General features: G+C 44.9%; 1 protein-coding gene across 4 annotated transcripts in view; it reads right to left on the reverse strand.

Moving 5' to 3' along the window:
- Positions 1-19,464, reverse strand: part of SBNO2 (strawberry notch homolog 2) — a 107,736-nt gene that overhangs the window by 74,823 nt on the left and 13,449 nt on the right. For 2 of the 4 annotated variants that reach the window (XM_088149385.1, XM_088149382.1), the window contains exons 2-3: positions 5,907-6,131; positions 29-108 (exon numbers count right to left, since the gene is read on the reverse strand). In XM_088149385.1, the coding sequence (XP_088005511.1) occupies positions 29-108; positions 5,907-6,035 (209 nt within the window). In that variant the 5' untranslated portion in view covers positions 6,036-6,131. Of the gene's footprint in view, positions 1-28; positions 109-5,906; positions 6,132-7,004; positions 7,121-11,331; positions 11,610-19,464 lie in introns of those variants that run through there. The other 2 variants (XM_088149383.1, XM_088149384.1) reach the window with 2 other exon arrangements.

Here is a 19,464-nt window from a genome sequence, read left to right on the forward strand (position 1 = left end):
AGCCAAGGTCTTATAAAAATGCACTTACTGGTTTTCACTCAGGAAAAATGGTGCTGAGTACGAAGTAGATGAAAACAGGGATGAATTCCAGAAACTGGAAGCGGGATTCTGCAAGACAACAAAGCAGTTTTCAACATACGTGTGGTTTGTTCAGGAACATTCAAAGCTACTTCCAGAGTCCTACTGCTGAATCCATAGCTGACAATTTAAGGGCAGATGCAATGCTAAAGCAATGCCTCTAAGAAGCAAGAGGCTTGAGAGAGGCAGTTTGCAGAAATATTTAAAAAAATCAACTTTGGGGAGAAGAAAATGGTGAGAACTGAGTATGTACTTGCAAGGGACAGAGACCTGGGTGTGCCAAGTGACTGAAACAGCACAGCAGAATGTACAGCAAAGCACTATGAGCAGCAATGCTTTCTTACAGAAAATGCCACTTCATTTCATAAGTAGAGTAATCGTCACTGCTGCTGACCAACGCTTTGCAGAACCCTTCAAGAGCACCTGAGCAAATCCTTCGGAACAGGCAAACAGAAACACAGAATTGATGGGAGCACTTGAGGCCATCCACCGGCTGCTCCATGCTGGAATCTAGATCAGTGATTCTCAACCTGGGCAATTTTAAGATGGACGGACTTCTGGGGAATTCTAGGAGTTGAAGTCCACCCTTCTTCAAGTTGCCCAAGTTGAGAAACATTGCCTTACAGGTACACTGCCTTAGGACAAATGGCTCTCTAGCTCAGTGTTTCTCAACCTTGGCAACTTGAAGATGGGTGGACTTCAACACTCAGAATTCCCCAGCCAGCCATGCTGGCTGGGGAATTCTGGGAGTTGAAGTCCACCTATCTTCAAGTGGTCAAGGTTGAGAAACACTGCTCTAGCTTCTGCTTGAATATAACCAAGGAAGAGAAACCCACCACTTCTCTGGATTCCTGATTCCATTGTCAAACTGCTCTTGTTGGAAGAGTTTCCTAACGGTTAGTCAAAATCTGCCATCTTGTAACTTAAATCCCTTATTTTCTGTCCCAACCTCTGGAACGAAACAGCAGGCCTTGATCTACCATGTGGCAGTTTTGCAAGTATCGGAAGGGGGCTGTTGAACCCACCCCCCTTGTCTCCTCCTCTTGAGACAAAACCTACTCAGCTCCTCCTAACTCAGCAGGTTTATCTCCTGTATTAGAAACACAGAATTAGAGCTAAGGCAGCACGCTGTATAGGAGACAGAAACTGAATCCACGACTCCCTCCTCTGGCTTTTGGCGGTCATGTGTGCAGGTCTGCCGCAGGAAGTGTGTGTGATAGTCTGTGAGAATAACCTCAGGAGACAGAAGGAGAAGGAGCCACAGCCTAGGCAATGGTCAGATAAGAGACGTCTCAGCCCACAGCAGGAATGGGGACGTGGGAAGCATCTCAGAAGGGACCCTCCCTAGTTCTCTGGAAAATAAAGGCAAGGAACGGGAGAAATGTTTTCAGACTTGCAAGATACTGCCACTGTAACCTTACAATAAAGGTAGTGATAGGACTCATGGTTTCTTGTCTGGACTATCTCGAAGGGCTGAAAGTTTGTCATTCCCGCCCCTGTGAAAAAGGCACTTTTTAACACACCTACCATGAAGGGCACATGCATGCTACCTACTACTTAATTTGCTTCCACTCCGGTGCAGGCACATGGATCGGCAGCAGCCTTACATCATTCTATCAGCATGGATCAGCCTAGTGTGTGTGTCGCACAAGGCCTTTATACCTTCCCTAAGAGCTATGGTGAAATAGAAGAGGTTTGGGGCATCCATTTTGTTTCTCCCCCCGCCTAGGAAAAACAAATTGGACTGGGGGAGTGGGGCTTTTAACAGGCATCTTAAACACCCTGAAAGTCTACAAAGGGTCCAAAATAGACATACACACACACACCAACTCTGGAGGCTGCAAATGGGAAGCTGAGGGTTACCCAACACAACCCAGACTATACTTGACTTAGGACTTACAACTGCTGTCCCCCCGGAGAATCCTTTTCTATACTGTTCAGGGATGACAGAAATGGTCATCTAAGAGCATCAGGATGGAGAAAACCACTTTTCAAGGTCTGACACGTAAGATGTTCCACTGTCATCTGCTACCTCACCCTTTCAGCAGAAGATGCAAGGAACTGGACCAAGGGGCTTTGACATGCAAAACAGGGACCTACTGAACGATAGTCTCTGCCTTTCCACTGCCTAGCACACTGGTACGCCTGCAAGCATGAAGGCACGTGCATTGATTTGTTAGTTTTACATCCTGCCTTTCCCCAGGAGCTCAAGATACTAGCCATCCCATAACAATCCTGTGGGGGAGGTTGGGTTGAGAGGCAATAACCAGCCTCCGATCACCCAATGAATGTCTACCACTCAGGGTGGACTTGCCCTGGCTTGCAAGCCAACATTTGCCTAATGTTTATGTGAACAGGACAATGGGTGCCTAGCAGAACGCTCATAAGAACTGCCCCAGAGGGTCAACTCACTTTCCAGCGTCTAGAACAGTGTTTCTCAACCTTGGCAACTTTATGATGTGTGGACTTCAACACCCAGAATTCTCCAGCCGGCATACTGGCTGGGGAATTCTGGGAGTTGAAGTCCACACATCATAAAGTTGCCAAGGTTGAGACACTGGTCTAGGACCTTGCTTCCAACAACAAGTAATGATCCCTAGAGGCGGCCAAGGAGAAGGCATCTTCAAATCCTGCTGCTCCTTATCTTTGGGTATTCAGAAGCACGTTGCTATCAGCTATGGAGCTTCCATGTAGATTAATATCTATCAGAAGTGGATTCATCAGCAAGGTTTTAAAGGAAAAGTATCTCCTTTACCAGAGCCAGTCTGGTGTAGTGGTTAAGGCACCAGGCTAGAAACCAGGAGACAGTGAGTTCTAGTCCCACCTTAGGCACAAAGCCAGCGGGTGACCTTGGGCCAGTCCCAATCTCTCAGCCCTAGGAAGCAGGCAAGGGCAAACCACTTCTGAAATCTTGCCACAAAAACTGCAGGGACTAGTCCAGGCAGTTGCCAGGAGTCAATATTGACTCAAAGACACAATAGAGAGAGAGAGAGAGAGAGGGAGAGAGAGAGAGAAATTGATAAATATATATCAACCAATCAACCACACTGGTACTTCCTTTCCCAATAACATGATAGGAAACTCATGGCTTTGCTCACCATCCTTGGGGTCTCCAGAACGGTTCTGTTAATTTGGTCTCCAAAGAGAGAGCTACAGTTCAGCAAGTTTGCTCCTCCTCCCTCCCCGCCAGATTTCCTCTCTCTACAAAGGTAGGCCAATTCATTTCCTCCCTCTTTTGCCATCTGAAGAGGAATCCCTCCACCCCAACAACTTCAGAGTCAAAGATGTCCCATCCACACCACTAGATATAAGCCAGCTGCAGCTAGAGGATAATTGTAATATTGGTTGATGTGCCAATACTTGTAGGGGGTATACTCTTTCTCCAACCCCTCCGCCTGTGAACCCAACCTACAATAAACCTTGTGTGAATAAGACAGGCTAGTGTAACACAAAGTGCCTTTGAAAGTCAAGCCAAGATGCAGGGTCTGCAGGGAAACCTCTGGGCGTTCTGTAGAACACAGTATGGTTTTCTATCTCATTTATCTTCCATGAGTTGAAGTCCACACATTTTAAAGTTGCCAAATTTGAAAAATATTGATCTAAACGATACCACAGCTTTTTCAAATCATCTTTTCAGCCTCTGTGTCCCTATCCATAAAAGAGGAATCAGGATGCCTTCTGCCAAGCTCTTATGCCAATCCACAGGCCTATTTGAGGAGGGCAGAGTTTTAGAATTCCTGATTTCTAGCAAACAGAGAGCGGATTTGCCCTCTGGAACACCAATCCGCCCCCCTCAAGATTTGTATGGACACCACCTTGGCCCTATTTAAATGAGCCCTTAAAATCTGGTTCTATGCCCAGGCCCTGGGTTAGAGTGAGCGATGCACCCTTCATGTGATGTTCTGATCTTTTAAACAATAATTGATTTTCTTCAAACTCTCCTGTTTTGATTATGCATTCTGTCTTTTCACTGTGCTCCTATTGTATTTCGTAAGCCACTCAGAGTCATGGCAGATTGGGGTGGAAATGAACCTACACGGCTCATAAACAACCCAATACACAAATGAAGGCCAGCATTATGGGATGCAGAATGGGTGCTCCTTCCCCCAAACATGGAAACATAAACAGGAAATACGGGAAGCAGAAAATTCCCTTGCTTTTTTTAATTTCCCCTCTGGCATGTGGTTTCAGTTAGTGCCTTAGAATTCTAGTAAAAAGAATTCTAGTAAATTCTAGTCAAGTGGAATTCCCAAATCAACCCAACCTTGCTTTCCTTGATTAAATAAAATGCTAAATCTTAAGCTGCTGATTTAAGCTTTCCAAGCCCTAAAGCGCCTGGGACACAAGTATTAGGGCTGCGTAGTGCTTCAGTGGCAAAAGGTACTTTGGCACACACTGAGGAACAGTTGTAGCACCTGTCTGCAACACTTTAAACCAGCTGTGCCTTTTCTCAGGGTCTCACGTAGTTGCCCCAAATAGAATAACCTTGCTTGCTGCATTTTAAAGGCATGTCCTTCAGTGATCTGAAGAGGGCCCCCTCTGGGCAGATAAGATCAGAGTCCAACATTACTTTAACTGCATGCCTAGATATGGGCCTCTCTGCTGGCTGAGATTGAATTTGGAAGGCCTTCTGCAGGTGCTCTCAACCTGAAGTTTATAATTAGAAGAATACAGACAGTCCCCTACGTACGAACAGGCTACGTTCGAGAGGCTGTTCGTAAGTCTGTATTGTTCGTAACTCCAACCAAGTAAAAAGTACTGCAAAAAGTAAAAAAAGAGGAGGAGGCAGGGCAGCGGTGTGGGCAGAAGAGCCCTGTCTTCTGCTGCCAATGTGAGGAGCGATAGCATGCAGACTGTGGAAAGCGCAGTGGGACGAGCTGGTGGGGCGCAGCGCGCTCTGGTGCCAGGCGAGGCAGCGGTGGGTCCCTGGGTGAAGGGGGCAGCTGCACCGGAGCCATCGCTGCCTCTCCTGCCTCACCCGGTAAACTAACCCTTTCCAGGAACTCCAACTCCAGCACAAACCTCTAACCTCCAGGAAGGTAGGAGAAAGTGGGAAAGGGTTAGTTCGCAGCGTGCTGGAAACTAACCCTTTCTTGCCTTCTCCCGACTTCCAGGTCCATCTTGTTCATATCGGCAAAAGTCTGCAACTCAAAAATTCGTAAGTAGAGGACTGTCTAGACTGGTTTACAATCCAAGAAACTTGATAACAGTAAAAAAATCAGGAGAAGTCTGGTAGCATCTTTTCAGACTAACACATTTTATTAAAAGGCATACACTTTCATGCATAAGCTGTAGCTTGTGAAAACTATGTTATTTAATAAAATGTGTTAGTTGGAAAAGGTGTCCTCAGATTCCTCCTAATTTTTTGGCCACCATAGACTGTCACATCTCTCCCCCTACAATGTAGATAACAGTTAGGAGTGGGGGAAGAAGGATCACCAGAACAGAGTGGACCTTGCCGTTGTATGTCTGCATGAAACACAGCCAACTAAGATAGTGTGAACTTCAACTCCCAGAATTCCACAGCTGGGGATTTCTGGGAGTTGAAGTCCACACACCTTCAATTGGCCAAGGGTGAGAAACACTGCTCTAAACCATAAACCATGATTTACAAGCCCCAACCATTAGGTTCACACATCACCCTAACCCAAAAACCATACTTTGCTTAGTGCAATGTGAACCCAGCCAACATCCCCTTCCTGTAATGCTGCATCTCCACTCCTGAGATCAACCAACTGGATCCTCCATGTCAACAACAATGGGTCAGTCTAGGATTTCCACAGAGCTTCCCCATTATAGTCAAGGACTCATCTTCCAGGGGCACTCACCTCGGTGGTGGGCAAGCCAAGTTGGGCCTGAAAGGTGGGCATCCTATACAGTGTATTGCCTGGCTGCTGGTGCGTGCATGGCGGATGGTAACTCCTCCCCCTGTCCATGGCGAGGGGCAAAGTGGGCATCAGGCTTTGTGTTGCTTCATGGAGGAATCAGAAGCCAGCAGGTCTGTGGAGGGGCAGAGAGAGCCTTTATCTAGGCCCTTCCCTCTGCAACATGCCCTGAGGAAAAGAAAGGGGAGAAAAAGGTTAGGAACACAGCAAACTACATCGTATGAAATCAGATCAATCGTCCATCTTTTTATTTATTTATTTACAGTCAACAACCAGCAAAGTAGTTTCAACAAACACTAAATAAAACAACCACTAAAAGCAGGCCTCAGATGCAATAAAAGCAATAAAACCCTGAGGACTACCAGTTAAGAAGTACAGGTCTAGAAAGCAAGCAAAAGAAAACAGAGGAAGAGAAAGTAAATAACAATAAATTTAAAATAAAAAGGATGAAAGAACTTCCTGGTTACATCATTCCAAGATTAGGACATCTTAAGCTTCCTTATGGCAAGAGCTGCCTACAAGAAACTTGGCAACTCGGTTCGTGACAAGGGGGTCCCGGTCCGAGAGTAGGAACTCAACCCCCTCCTCATAGAAGCTTGATCTCGACAACAATGAGGCAGTAGAGGTACATCAGTGCATGAGTTCTCGTAAAAGGAACGGTGCAGGAATATGCGGGTGAAGGTCTCAGGTTCAGTCTGGCCACAGGGACAATTTCTCTCTTGAAATGGGATTTGGTGAAGCCTCCCACCCAGCACTATGGAGGGAAGAACATTGAAATGGGCCAGAAAGAAGGCTCGACCATCTAGCTCAATCTTCCCCAACCTGCTGCATTCAGGATGGACAGGGGCTACCGTTCCCAGAAACCCTTACTAGAAGGCTGCTCTGGCTCCAGTGATCAGGCCTGGTTTCCCCAGACCGGGCAGAAAGAAAAGTGGGGAGACCATGGCTGTGGCACCGAGGGCAGACTCCTTCAGGAGAGGGGAGATTACAGGAGCAATGGAAAAGTTAGCAAGAAAGAGGGGAAATGAAGAAGATTGTTACCTGCCCTTCCCCTTCTGCTCCATCCAAAATTCAGGGAGGGGAAGGCAGGTTCAGAGGTCCAAGCCAGCAAGCCCCACAGAGACCCTGCCGTGAAGATCTGGTCTGGCAAGAATTCACTAAGATCAAAGAACCAAGACCACTGATAAGATTTGGAGGACCCAAAAAAAAAAAGAAAAACCCTCCTCAATGAAAGAGAGTAGTAAGTCTTGGAACCCGGAGGCGGGTGGATTTCAAGCAAACAGGGGAAAATAATTACTTTGATCCTTCTTAACAAAAGGAAGTGCATTTTAGATGGTGGACTCCCTCCCTCTTGAACAACGTTTCAGGCCTCCCCCTAACCCAAAGAGATAAGGTAATGCAGCTTCAAGGACTGCTTGGAACAACGCTAGGCATTCAGTAAATTCTGAGATACCCAGAGATGTACCAGCCTCCCCTTTCCCACCCAAAGAAAATGGAAAAAAATTGGTGAGGGATGCAGAAAATGGTACCACCTGAAGAGTATTCAGTCTTTTAGACCAGTGTTTCTCAACCTCAGCGACCTGAAGACGTGTGAAATTCAACTCCCAGAATTCTCCAATCGCCATGCTTTTAGATATGTGGACTTCAATTCCCAGAATTCCCCAGCCAGCATGCTGGCTGGGGAATTCTGGAAGTTGAAGTCCACACTTCTTAAAATTGCTAAACACTGGTTTAGACAATCCAGCCACTATGGGTTTATGGCTTTTTATTTTGTGCCTAAAAAATAGAAAGCTGGCCAGTATTTTATTTATATTTATATTTTATTTATATTTCAAATTTGTCACCGCCCATCTCCCTGTGGAGTGACTCTGGGCGGTATAAAGAGCAGTCATCAAAATGAGGCCCTTCAAGGCATCCTGGCTGCACCCTGAGCTGGCTGAAGTTTTCTAAGGCACTACAGCCACCTAGACTGAATACTACCAGCGCCCTGGTTGTGGGGGCCAAACCTTTATTGAAAAATTTCTCTTCCTCTCAAGGAAACGGAGATGAGCACGAAACCCAAGGCCTGCTTAAAGTCACCGCAAAAACATTGAGTCAGCTTTGTGTTTAAGGGAACTGTCCTAAAGGCTGGAAGTCGGGTCCTGACAAATGAAGCATTCTTGGGAAGAGAAATGTCACAATGGCATTATCAGTTACAATCAGGCAATGGGTTCTTTGGGGACTTTCCTTTTCTGGATGCAATTAAGAAAAAGTGACATATATCTGGGGTGCTGGACAACCGTCCGTCAGAACATAGGAACTGACTAGATCACCTTTAAGATTTCTTCTGACTCTTGTATAACATCTTTTTTGATTCTACAATTTCAGGGCATGAGTGTGTGTGTGTGTGTATATGTATATGGACACTCAGGGATGTATAAAACTGTAGAGCACTTGAAAGATAGACAATAGGATGGAAGATCTACTCAGAAGCTACAACTCGTCCAGAATGAGTATTAATTTATTTATGGAACATATTTCTATGCTGCCACAATTAAAACAACTCTCAGCGGCTCATGCAAGAAAAATAGAAGAAATATAATCATTATTATTATGGTTATGATCAATATTATTTATTAAACTAGTAGGCGGCTCAACTCTCAACGACTCTGGGCAGCTCACAACAATCAGACAAAGAAATTACAATAAAATCAAGAGATAAAAGATGGCAAGTGTGATGAAGCGAGGGGTCTCCCTCTCCCTCTCTGAAGGCCTGGGTGAATGTAAAACATATCCAACACAAAACCAATAACAGCACTACAACAATACAAACAGAATAAAAAGATAGCAAAATCAAATCAAGTCAAATCCAATCAAGGCTCTCTGAACCAGACTGGTTTTCAAGCGCTTCTGAAGCCCAGCAAAGAGGGAGCCAGTCTGATCTCCAAGGGGAGGCTGTCCCAAAATGCTGGGGCTGCTGGAGCACTGCCTTGCTTCAGCCCCCAAAACATTCCAAAAGTGTGGCATATGCAGCACAACCTCCCTGGCAGATCTAATTGGTTGGGCCAACTAGTAGTGGGGGCTTGTCAATGCACCATGGAACACCAACACTCTGCAACCTCCACTGGTTACCAGTATGTTTCTGAGCAAGATTCAAGATACAAACCGGGTTATATTGAGTCTATATTGAGTCTCCAAGTATATCTGTCTGTCTGATAAGATCTGAAAGGATGGCCATGCTCCGCAATGCTGGATTAAAGCCAACTGATGCCCTAAGCACAGACCACCAATGGTGCCCCTCAACGAAAGAGAAACTCTACACCATGAGACAGAAACAAATGTAGTATCTGATGAAACTTTCAAACCAAACTTATACACTTTAGTCATTCACCATGCCAAAGGAAACATTTTTTTTTTTTGGAATAATGCAGATTCAAGTCAAATAAGGCAGATAAGAATCATTACAAAAAGTTCGACTACAGGTAGTCCTCACTTAATGACGGTAATTGGAACCGGCAATTCCATTGCTAAGCGATGCGGTCATAAAATGCTATGTTATGTGAGTGTGCCTACTTTTGATGGCAGTTCCGGCACTTGAGCTTGCTATCGTTAAGCGAATCCCATGCAGTTGTTAAGCGCGATGTCATGTCACCGTGACTTGCGACTTCCTGCTGGCTTCCCCATTGACTTTGCTTGTTGGAAGCCAGCAGTGAAGGTCACAAATGGTGATCACGTGATGTGGGACACTATGACCGTCATAATTGCACTGCAGTCGCCAAGCACCCAAATCACAATAATGTGACTGCAGAGACACTGTGATAGCTGGAACTTTGAGGACCAGTTGTAAGTCTCACTTGTCCAGCGCCATCGTAACTTTGAATGGTCACTGAATGAGTGGTCATTAAATGAAGACTACCTGTAAAGTTGAGTGTGGCAGTGAAAGAGTTAAAACCATGATGATGATGATGATGATGATGATGATGATGATGATGATGGCGATGACATGCCTTCAAGTCAGTGTTGACTCCTGGAGGCTGCATAGACAAGTCCCTGCAGTTTTTTTGGCAAGATCTTTGGATGTGGCTTTCCCTTGCCTCCTTCTTCCTAGAGCTGAGAGAGGGACTGGCCCAAGGTCACCCAGCTGGCTTTGTTCCTAAAGTGGGACGAACTCACGGTCTCCCGGTTTCTAGCCTGATGTCTTAACCATTACACCCAACTGGCTCGCTCCTGTACCTTAAACAGTGTCATCTGGCGACACCCACGAGACACACCTTCTCTGTCCCTGTGGCTGTGCCTGCCCAATGGAACAGCCTTTCCTACAAGGTTGGGATGGCCCTGACCCTGCCTGCCTTTCAGAAGCTCCTAAAACCTGGCTTCTCCCCCAGGCGTTGGGTCAGGAGGTGCTGAGTGCTGGTCTTGGTCTTTTGGTTGGGTTGTGTTTTACTGGGGGCGGTGGTGGTTTCTTAACGATCTTCAAATGTTTGATGTCACTGTTTTGGTTTTATCTTGTACGCTGGCCTGAATTGCATGCAATTGGGCAGCTACGTAGATCAAGTTAATAAATAATTAAATTAATAAATAATAGTAGGTGAGTAAGTAAATAAACCAGAAGTGCAGAATCGGTTAAAATATATGTTCCTCCACAGAAGCAATTCCTCCATAGAACTTCAAGTGATGTTCTATGTGATGTACCGATTCCACGTTCCACAGACTATGCAAACCCAGGCCATGCGATTAGGTAATTGTTCACTGCAAAGTATTGGATTAATTGAACAAACCAAGACTATATTAACCATGGGCACATGTGTCATGCCAACAGAGAAACTAGAATTTCTGTATTGCTTTGCTAATTCTTTGCATTTTGGATATGCTGAGATTTATATGGTTTCGTTTTCAAAGCATCATTCTCTCTTAGTCTAAAATATGTCAAGAAGGGAAATTACAAATTTGGCAACTTTTCAAAATAGCATTTTGTACCTAAATAGTATGTTGGAATCACTACAATTTCCAAATAAATCTTGATTTGCTGGACTATTTGAAACTCATTAAGTGCATTTCATCTGATTTGAAAAGAAAATATTCAGTACTCTTAGATATGCTTTGGGCTACAGGAAGAAAAGTTAAGATATTTGTACAGCATACAAAATTAGTCTGGGATAATTTTTAAGTTATTTTACTAAAACAGGCATCAATAATGCTTAATTAGATTCCAGACCATTAAAAGCACTGGAAAAACTTCCAAGAAATCCAACATAACTGCAGACTCCTCTACTGGAAATAACAAGAGAAAATTGATCCCAATTATATGCATCAAATGTTCACACAATTGCTTTCAATGATAGTGTTATTTTTAAAAAAATTAGTTGGAACATTTTCTTGAATAACTCACCTTGTGACCAGAAATTGCCAGGCACTTGGAAAAAGCCACAGCTATTTTTTTTTCCTAAGACTCCTGCAAAGTGAGCTTGACTTTTCATGGATACGTCCATGGTGTTTTCTTTGCAACAACATGTAAGTAGCTTCCCACTGCCTTCTCCCAGGATATTTTCCAACTTCTCAGTCTGGTCTATGGCTCTAGATTTTCTGTTGGTCTCCCATCCAAGCATTAACCACACCTAAGCCCAGATGAGGTCAGCCACCCACTGAGAATTATGCTATGGTTAAGGGCCTGAACTTCCATGCTAAGTTACCACAGAGGAAGGGGCTGTGAGAACATGGAGAGTATGCCCACATCACATGAAGTCTTGGCTTGCTTAACCCGAGTTTACTGAACAAATCACCATCAGCTGGGGTCACGCAGCATGCTAAGGGGTTAATGATGAAACTGAATGTGAAAAAAGATGGAAAGAGTATTGGAAAATCTAAACAAGAAGACCAACTCAGAAGACAACTCTTATTCAAGAGAGAAGCACCTGAGGATGAACCAAGACAGGTGGGCTATAAAACAATAGGAGAGCCTCAGGGAATAAAACCCCCTAAAGCTCTTAAAGGCTGGTGTGAAAACATTCAAGATCACGACAGCTTACTTACCAACAAATATGGAGAAAAGCAGCATGGCCTGAAGGCTGGAAAAAATCTACCTCATCCCAGTCCCTCAAAAGAGAGGATGTTCCAATACTAGGTGGGTGATGAGAACAGAGCTCAACTTCAAAGTACTCCAAAACTTCATCACCGATGACTTTGGAAATCTCTCAAAGCTATGGCTTTTTGGGTTGGTGGGGTGGGGAAGAGAGCTGAAAACGTCACCAAAACTGTAATATATATATTATCTTATATTACACACACACATATAAATTCTCTAACAATCTTGTAGTAACTAGTCAGAGCAAGAAGCACCCCTTAAGGCAGGGTTCCTCAACCGTGGCAACTTTAAGACGGGTGGACTTCAACACCCAGAATTCCCCAGCCAGCAAGGCTGGCTGGGGAATTCTGGATGTTGAAGTCCACCCGTCTTAAAGTTGCCACGGTTGAGGAACCCTGCCTTAAGCCTTCTGCTGGGAGGCATAATTAGGCTATTAAAAATCATTATATTGCAGCTCTAAAAAAGACCGAACATTTTATTGCTGTCATCCTTTATTCATCACAATGGATTTAAAATTAGCGGTAGCTTGCGGGAAAACGTACGAGATGCCAGAAACAACGAGAGGGAGAAGGAGTGGGTTGCCTCCTGCACAGGGAGGCCAAAATCTGACGTTAAGCCATTGGCCCATCATGGGAGGTTTCTTGTTTCTCCCCCTGCACAATTTCTACTTCTTAAGTAGGAGGTGCTGGTCTCTCCCCCCCCCTTTCCTTTCCCCAAGTTTGTAACCGCATTTGATAGGAAATCTAGAGCCGACGATTCCCGTAAGAGCTGCAGAAGATGAGCTTCTCTTACTTATGGTTTCGCGAAGGGTAACTTATTATGAAGGGTATAAAATCAATAAGACGGAGAAAGAGAAACTTCCTTGCCTGCCTTCTGCATTAGCCTGCTGCCACTACGCGCGGAGCAATTACATTTCACTGGAGTGCAATCTGCTTTGAAGGGTCAATTGCCTCTTTGGCCAGCAAGATAAAGCAACCTGGATCAACGCTAGAAGAGACATTTATGGTGGGTGGTACAGCCACTGTGCTGTAGTAGTTAAAGGAATGGACTAGGGATGGGAGAACCCAGGTTCTGATCTCTCTTCAGCCACAGAAGTTCATTGCTTGACTTTGGGCCAGTCCCTCCCTCTCAGCCCAAGAGCCAATCAGGTGTAGTGGGGAAGATGCTGGACTAGGAGCAGGGGGACCTGGGTTCTAGTCCCCCTTAGCCACAGAAGCTTATTGGCTGACTTTGGGCCAGTCCCTCCCTCTCAGCCCAAGAGCCAATCAGGTGTAATGGGGAAGATGCTGGACTAGGAGCAGGGGGACCTGGGTTCTAGTCCCCCTCAGCCACAGATGCTCATTCGCTGAATTTGGGTCAGTCCCTCCCTCTCAGCCCAAGAGCCAATCAGGTGGAGTGGGAAAGGTGCTGGAGTGGGGAGAACCAGCTTTGAGTCCTCCCCTCGGACTTTGGGCCAGTCCCTCCCTCTCAACCCAAAAGCCATTAGCAGAGAAGGTGCTGGATTAGGAGCATGGAGGTGGGTTTTTTTGGCCTTTTTTAAATAATAAGCACTCTAAACAGTTTCCAGTCCTCAGGCTACAAAGAGAATCTGTAGGCAACACCTGGGAAGATTTGGGGAGCACAAAGTAAATTCAATTCAAGCTCGATTCTGCTGCACCCCGAAGAACTTACCGATTTGCAATTTGCTCAGCTCTTGCAGATCGTGACTAAATCGGCACCCCTGTTTACTGGTTTGTGCAGCACAACAGTGCTCTGAAAATAAACCAAGAGCCAATTTTCTTCCAGTACTACAAAGTCCGATGACTTGGGAGAAATATTCTCATTCGCCACGTGACCACGACTACTGACAGCCACCTGACCTGCAACCCGCAACAAAGAGTTTCTGAGCCGTCCTATTTTTAAGCCTGGGTTTGCTCTCCTAAGGCCAAAACCTTGCTTCTTTTTTAACTCCAATCCCCAGTAAATACCAAGCTCTTGGAATTCTGAAGTCGGCAGCAGGAAGAGAACTCTACGTAATGCAGATTAGCTCAGGAGCCAAGGAAAATGTATCCCCAGATGTGCTGGGACTGTAAACTAGAATTTCCAGACATATCAATACATCTGGACACCACCAGGTATGGTATGAAGTCTCTGAGAAACCACCCCCCTCTACCCTCCTCCACAAGGCTGGCTGCTAAACCATCCAAGATGCTGCTCCGAAGGAGGTTGGATTCATGTCTGCTCAAGAACCCTGGAGCCCGACAGCCGGCATACAAATAAAACTCTGCTGACCCAGCGTGCTAACCATTAACCGACGCTTCCCTGCAAAATGTTTCCATTATGACACCGAAATAGGATCCCTGTGGGGCAATATCCAATTACCCAGGGCACATTTAACAGGCACAAGTGGTTCCTGAAGAGGCAGCATTTAATTATTTGCATTGATAAGCTTTTGGCTGACTCTGACAAATGGCCATAGAGGTATTGCTGCACAGAGCTCAGCACATGGCCTGGAGAGAGAGATGCTCACCGCCAGTCGAAGGCATGGGGCACAGTCTTCCTCATGGGAAGGTACAATTTCTGAGAGCGGAAGGTGGGAAGTTCTATTTTTCATCTTCCAGAGAAGCAGCCATGTTAGATTTTAGAGTGACTTTAAGACTACCTTTAATACCTTCATATTCCGGCCATGAAAGCCTTTGACAATACACTACCTTTAAGAATTACTCTAAGGACCATTTTTTTACGGCTTCTGCAAATGCAGCGAAAAAGTGGCACTATGTGGCATTATGTGTCATCAGGTCAATGTTGACTCTTAGCAATCTTCACCAGGATGATCTGTCCCTAACCTGGTCCTTCAGGTCTTCCAACGGTACACCCATTACTGCTGCAGACAAGTCCAATCCTCTTGCTGCTGGTCATGCTTTTCTTCCCTTTCCTTCCACCTTTCCCCATATTATGGACTTCTCTAGAGAACTAGGTCCATAATGTGTCCAAAATATGATAATTGGAGCCTGGACATTTGTGCCTCAAGTGAGAACTCTGAGTTGATTTGTTCGATGATCCATTTGTCTGTTTTCTTGGCTGTCCATGGGATTCTCAGGAGTCTTCTCCAACACTAAAGTTTAAAAGTATCAATACTGTTTCTATCTGGCTTCCTCGAAATCCAACTTTGGCTTCCATAGTGTGTCAAAGGGAATACCATGGCTTACACTATTCTGATCTTTGTAGGGACAGACCCATCACAGCATCTAAATACCTTTTCCTAGGAACTAATGTATACTGTGAAAGGATTCTGGAGACGGAGTGGGATTTCAAAGGCTACTCGATGCTACTCTTGAATAAGGATGTAGCTCAGTGGCTGTTGAACGGCTGACAGTGGCAGGTGCCAGGTTCAATTCTTGGCATTCCCCAGGTTTGAAATCCTGGCAGAGACCCTACATGCAGAGTCATAAGTCAGCGCCAATTTGGCACAAAGCAAGTTTACAACTGGCTTCCAAAATGGCTGAAAAGGAAAATCCCAAAGCCTCTTCTGAATTTTGATACAACTCTCTCTTCAACTGGCAAACACCCGCAGGGTGGTGGCCAAGGGCTCCATAAGGCATCTGAAGCCTATCGGTCATGATTCTCTCAAGTTTGCCATGTTTCAATGAACACTGCCAACCCATATACAAATGTGAGAGTCAACACCAGCACCCAAATTCCCATGAGCCCAAGCTGTTTGTCCACCCACCCACTATGAGAGGAAGCAACTACTCACGAATTCCTAATAAAGCAACACAAATGGATAACTTTTCAGTCCTGCAGCCTCTCAGCTCTAACTTCCTCCTCCAAACTTCTCTGTTTCCAAAATGGTAAAGCAAAATGCAGAAGCAGCCCCTTAATGATTGGGGGCTAGGATACCAACAAAACAAGGCATGGCTTGTCCAATTCACCATGACTTTTTTTTTTAAGATAACCAAACAAGCGGAAGCCAGGCTTGTATTTAAGGGCTAGTGTGATAATCCCAGGTGGGACAGAATCTTATAGGCTACCAGGGAAGAAGAAAGAGGGGGTCTGCCACTCCCTTCAAGCTGTCAGTTCTTCTTGTTGGCTGTACTTCTGACCAGCACTGGTCAAACGGCATGAGAGTGGGAGGACAGAAGCCTTGCAAAATGCAATGCAAAATTAGGAAATCCAGCTTCCTAGAAATTCAAACTTCCTTTTTGAAAAAAAAAAAAAATCTGGCCTTCAAAATTGTTTACTTCCTTCAAATACATCTTCAGTGCTTTATGTCCTAAATTTCCAAGGTGGGGTCCAATCAATAAAACAACCATTACAAAATTAAACTAGAATATGTTAGGCAGCACTCAAAGTGACCCAAAGGTTTGTATAAATAGCCAGGCGCTAAAATTAAATCCATTTTAACCTAAGTATACAAGCAGTGGGAGAGGGCACTCTAAATTATGAGTGCCATAATTAAGAAAAGACCTCCCTAGTAGTTCTGCAGGACAGTTAATTCCCAGTGAGTGATGAAGAGATTTCCTATAGCCAACTTTAATACCTAGGCAAATCAATACAAGGATAATTGGGCTTTCAAATCTCAAGGTCCCAATTCATTTAAGGCATGGGCATCTAATCATACCTGAGCTCTCCAAAACAGGTACCAAATAATAATTCCAACATGGTATAAAATCATTACACTAGTGGGAATAAACGTGTATTGAATTCATGTAATTTGCTTTACATGTAAATGTAGGCTAAAGTAAATGAAACTTAGTTTTTTGCCTGGGCTCAGCCTATTTGCCTGTGCTGGCCCTGCCTCACCCTGGGATTGTAGCAGAGCAGCCAAAAGCCAAGCACATCTCAGCACGATAAAGTGGTGTATTTCCAAGGTTCATGGTTTTAAATGTCCTGGCCTGAACTCAGGCCGAAGTAGACTGGCAGCAGTTGTTTAGATCCAGGGTTACCTGAATTCCAGATGTTGCCCATGACCATCAGATTGCTCAATTTTATAAAAATTGTAGCTTCTGCGTCATCCCCCAAAAACCACAAACGCTTCCAGATCCAGAGAAGCAGCTGAAGAGCTCTGTGCTCTTCCTTATGACTACAAAACCAGAAGAATAACAACATCAACCAATGTTGCAAAACGGGCAGCATTATGCCAAGAAAGAACGAAAACAAGTTATTTCAGTTGCATCCCTGATACATTTCCCCAGCACTGAGCTTTTCTTAATACAACATTATTTCAAGTCGAATTTCATTCTTTTTCACTGGAAAACAAAAGGGGGGATAAAGACCCTCTCTGTCTGAACTGTGGAAACTTAATCTGAATTCTGATGCTCTGAATTCAAGACAGAGAATTGCAAGCAACTGCTCCATATTAGATGTGATTCCTTGTCAATCTTCCTCTGTCTGGCCACAGCTATCCATCCAGGATATTAAGGGCACGGATGTTTTCCCCATCAATTAACCTCTGCCAGAGATTAAAGGGGAACACTCCTATTACAAAAGGTCCACTAGATCACTGAGCTGAAATTCCTACCATGCAGACAAGCTCAGTCTGCTGCCCCGACAGGCACTTTTCCAAGGGGCTTCAGGCAGAGAAGAGTCTCCCCAACATCAGCCATCTGATCATTTTCACTCAACGCTTTCTTCCTCGTTTAATTTATGACTATGTCTGCCTTGCCAACGTGCTTTGCTCCACCCTTGAAATATTCTGCCATCCCAAACCACAGGCCCCAAACGGGGGATCCAACAGGGACATTACCCAAGGCATCTCATCGAAGGCATGCCTCAGGTCTACCCAGTCAAGGAACACTCATGCCTTTGTAGAACCAGGTGTGCAGGAAATAGCTTAGCAAAACATTCTTAGCAAAACTAAGACAAGAGACTGCCTGCAAACCCACAAAGGTAGTTCTCCAAAGGGAAAAGCTTCCTCAGACATGAAGGTCATGACTTACTCTTTCACCAGCCTGCCAGGTTCACGAATGAGTCACCTGGTTCTGGAGACCAAGCCTCCATCTCTAGTTTAGCACTCTGCTTCCAACAGGGAACATACTGCCGAATGCTTGGGATATAAAATGAACCCCCTCCTCCTGTTAAATAATGGCCTACTTCTGAACCATTCCCTTGCTGAGACAAATCAGCCCATTGGTCCATCTCTGACTTGGATTCTGAAGACATGACATAAATCAAAATCATCTCCATCATCATCATCTAGCCCAATGTTCCCCAACCTCGGCAACCTTAAGAGGGGTGGAATTCAACTCCCAGAATTCCCCAGCTGGCCAAGAATTCTAGAAGTTGAAGTCCACCCATCTCAAAGTTGCCAATGTTGGGAAATACGGATGTAGCTGCATACTATCTATTCAGACAGTACCTGTTGTTTGGGGTTTCAGACAGAGAACCCTCCTTCTCACTGCTGGCTCCCTTTCTATTTCAAGAGGCTGGGGAGCTAACCCTCTACTGGGATGAGGTCCCTCTCCTGAGAAAAAAATAAGAAGTTGACTTGGGTGGCATGCAAACCATACCCTCTTCAAGCCCTAGCATCTGACTTCCTCTCAAAGCTTCATGCTATGTCCCTGGAGAGGCAACCACCAACTTTTCATTTGACAGCTCCAGAAACACTCCAGCTGGCTGTGTTATGGAGACCCAGCTACTGCCAAATAAGGCCTCCACAGATTTGCCTACATCTTTTGAAACCCAAGTGAAGATGGTGCCAGTGATAAAAGACTGCAGCATTATGCCTTCATTGCTGATTATTTGAAGGTGGAAGTTCTTCCCGTCCACTCTGAGTCGGCTGCCAATCAGTCCATTTCACAATGTGACCTAGAGTTCTAGTGTAGTATTATCTATCTATCTATCTATCTATCTATCTATCTATCTATCTATCTATCTATCTATCTATCTATCTATCTATCTATCGGATTTCTCCCCCGCCCATCTCCCCCACAATACGGGGAGACGTTATAAGACAGGAAGATGAGTGCATATCCTTGCTCCATCTGAGAGTTCCCCTTGACCAAAGCCTCTTTCCCTAAACTTCAGAGGGCCATTTTGCTCTGACTTGGTTCACACCCTGTGTTCAGGCACACAGCTTACTGAATCAGCTTGTTCGTACAACAAAGACACACCTATCCATGCCATTCTTCTCATTCTCTTTCAGAAATATCATGCAAAGTGCAGAACAATATTACAAGTAGTAAGTAGTAAGCAGAAAGCCAGTTTGGTATAGGGGTTAAGGCACCAGGCTAGAAATCGGGAGACGGAGAGTTCTAATCCTTCCGTAGGCACAAAGCCAGCTGGATGACTTTCCCTCCTCTCAGCCCACTTCCAAAAAACGTTGCCAAGAAAACTGCAGGGACTCATCCAGGCTATCGCCAGGAATCAACACGGACTTGAAGGCACACACAGAAAAAGTAGTAAGCAAGTACAGTAATGAGTAGCACGCCAAAGAAATTGGAGGCGGGAGTTAAGAGGAAA

The sequence above is a fragment of the Python bivittatus genome, unplaced genomic scaffold, assembly GCF_059951505.1.
Source record: "Python bivittatus isolate LINGU-HERP-01145 unplaced genomic scaffold, Pbiv_v1 ctg000580_np1212, whole genome shotgun sequence".
Classification (NCBI taxonomy): Eukaryota; Metazoa; Chordata; class Lepidosauria; order Squamata; family Pythonidae; genus Python; species Python bivittatus.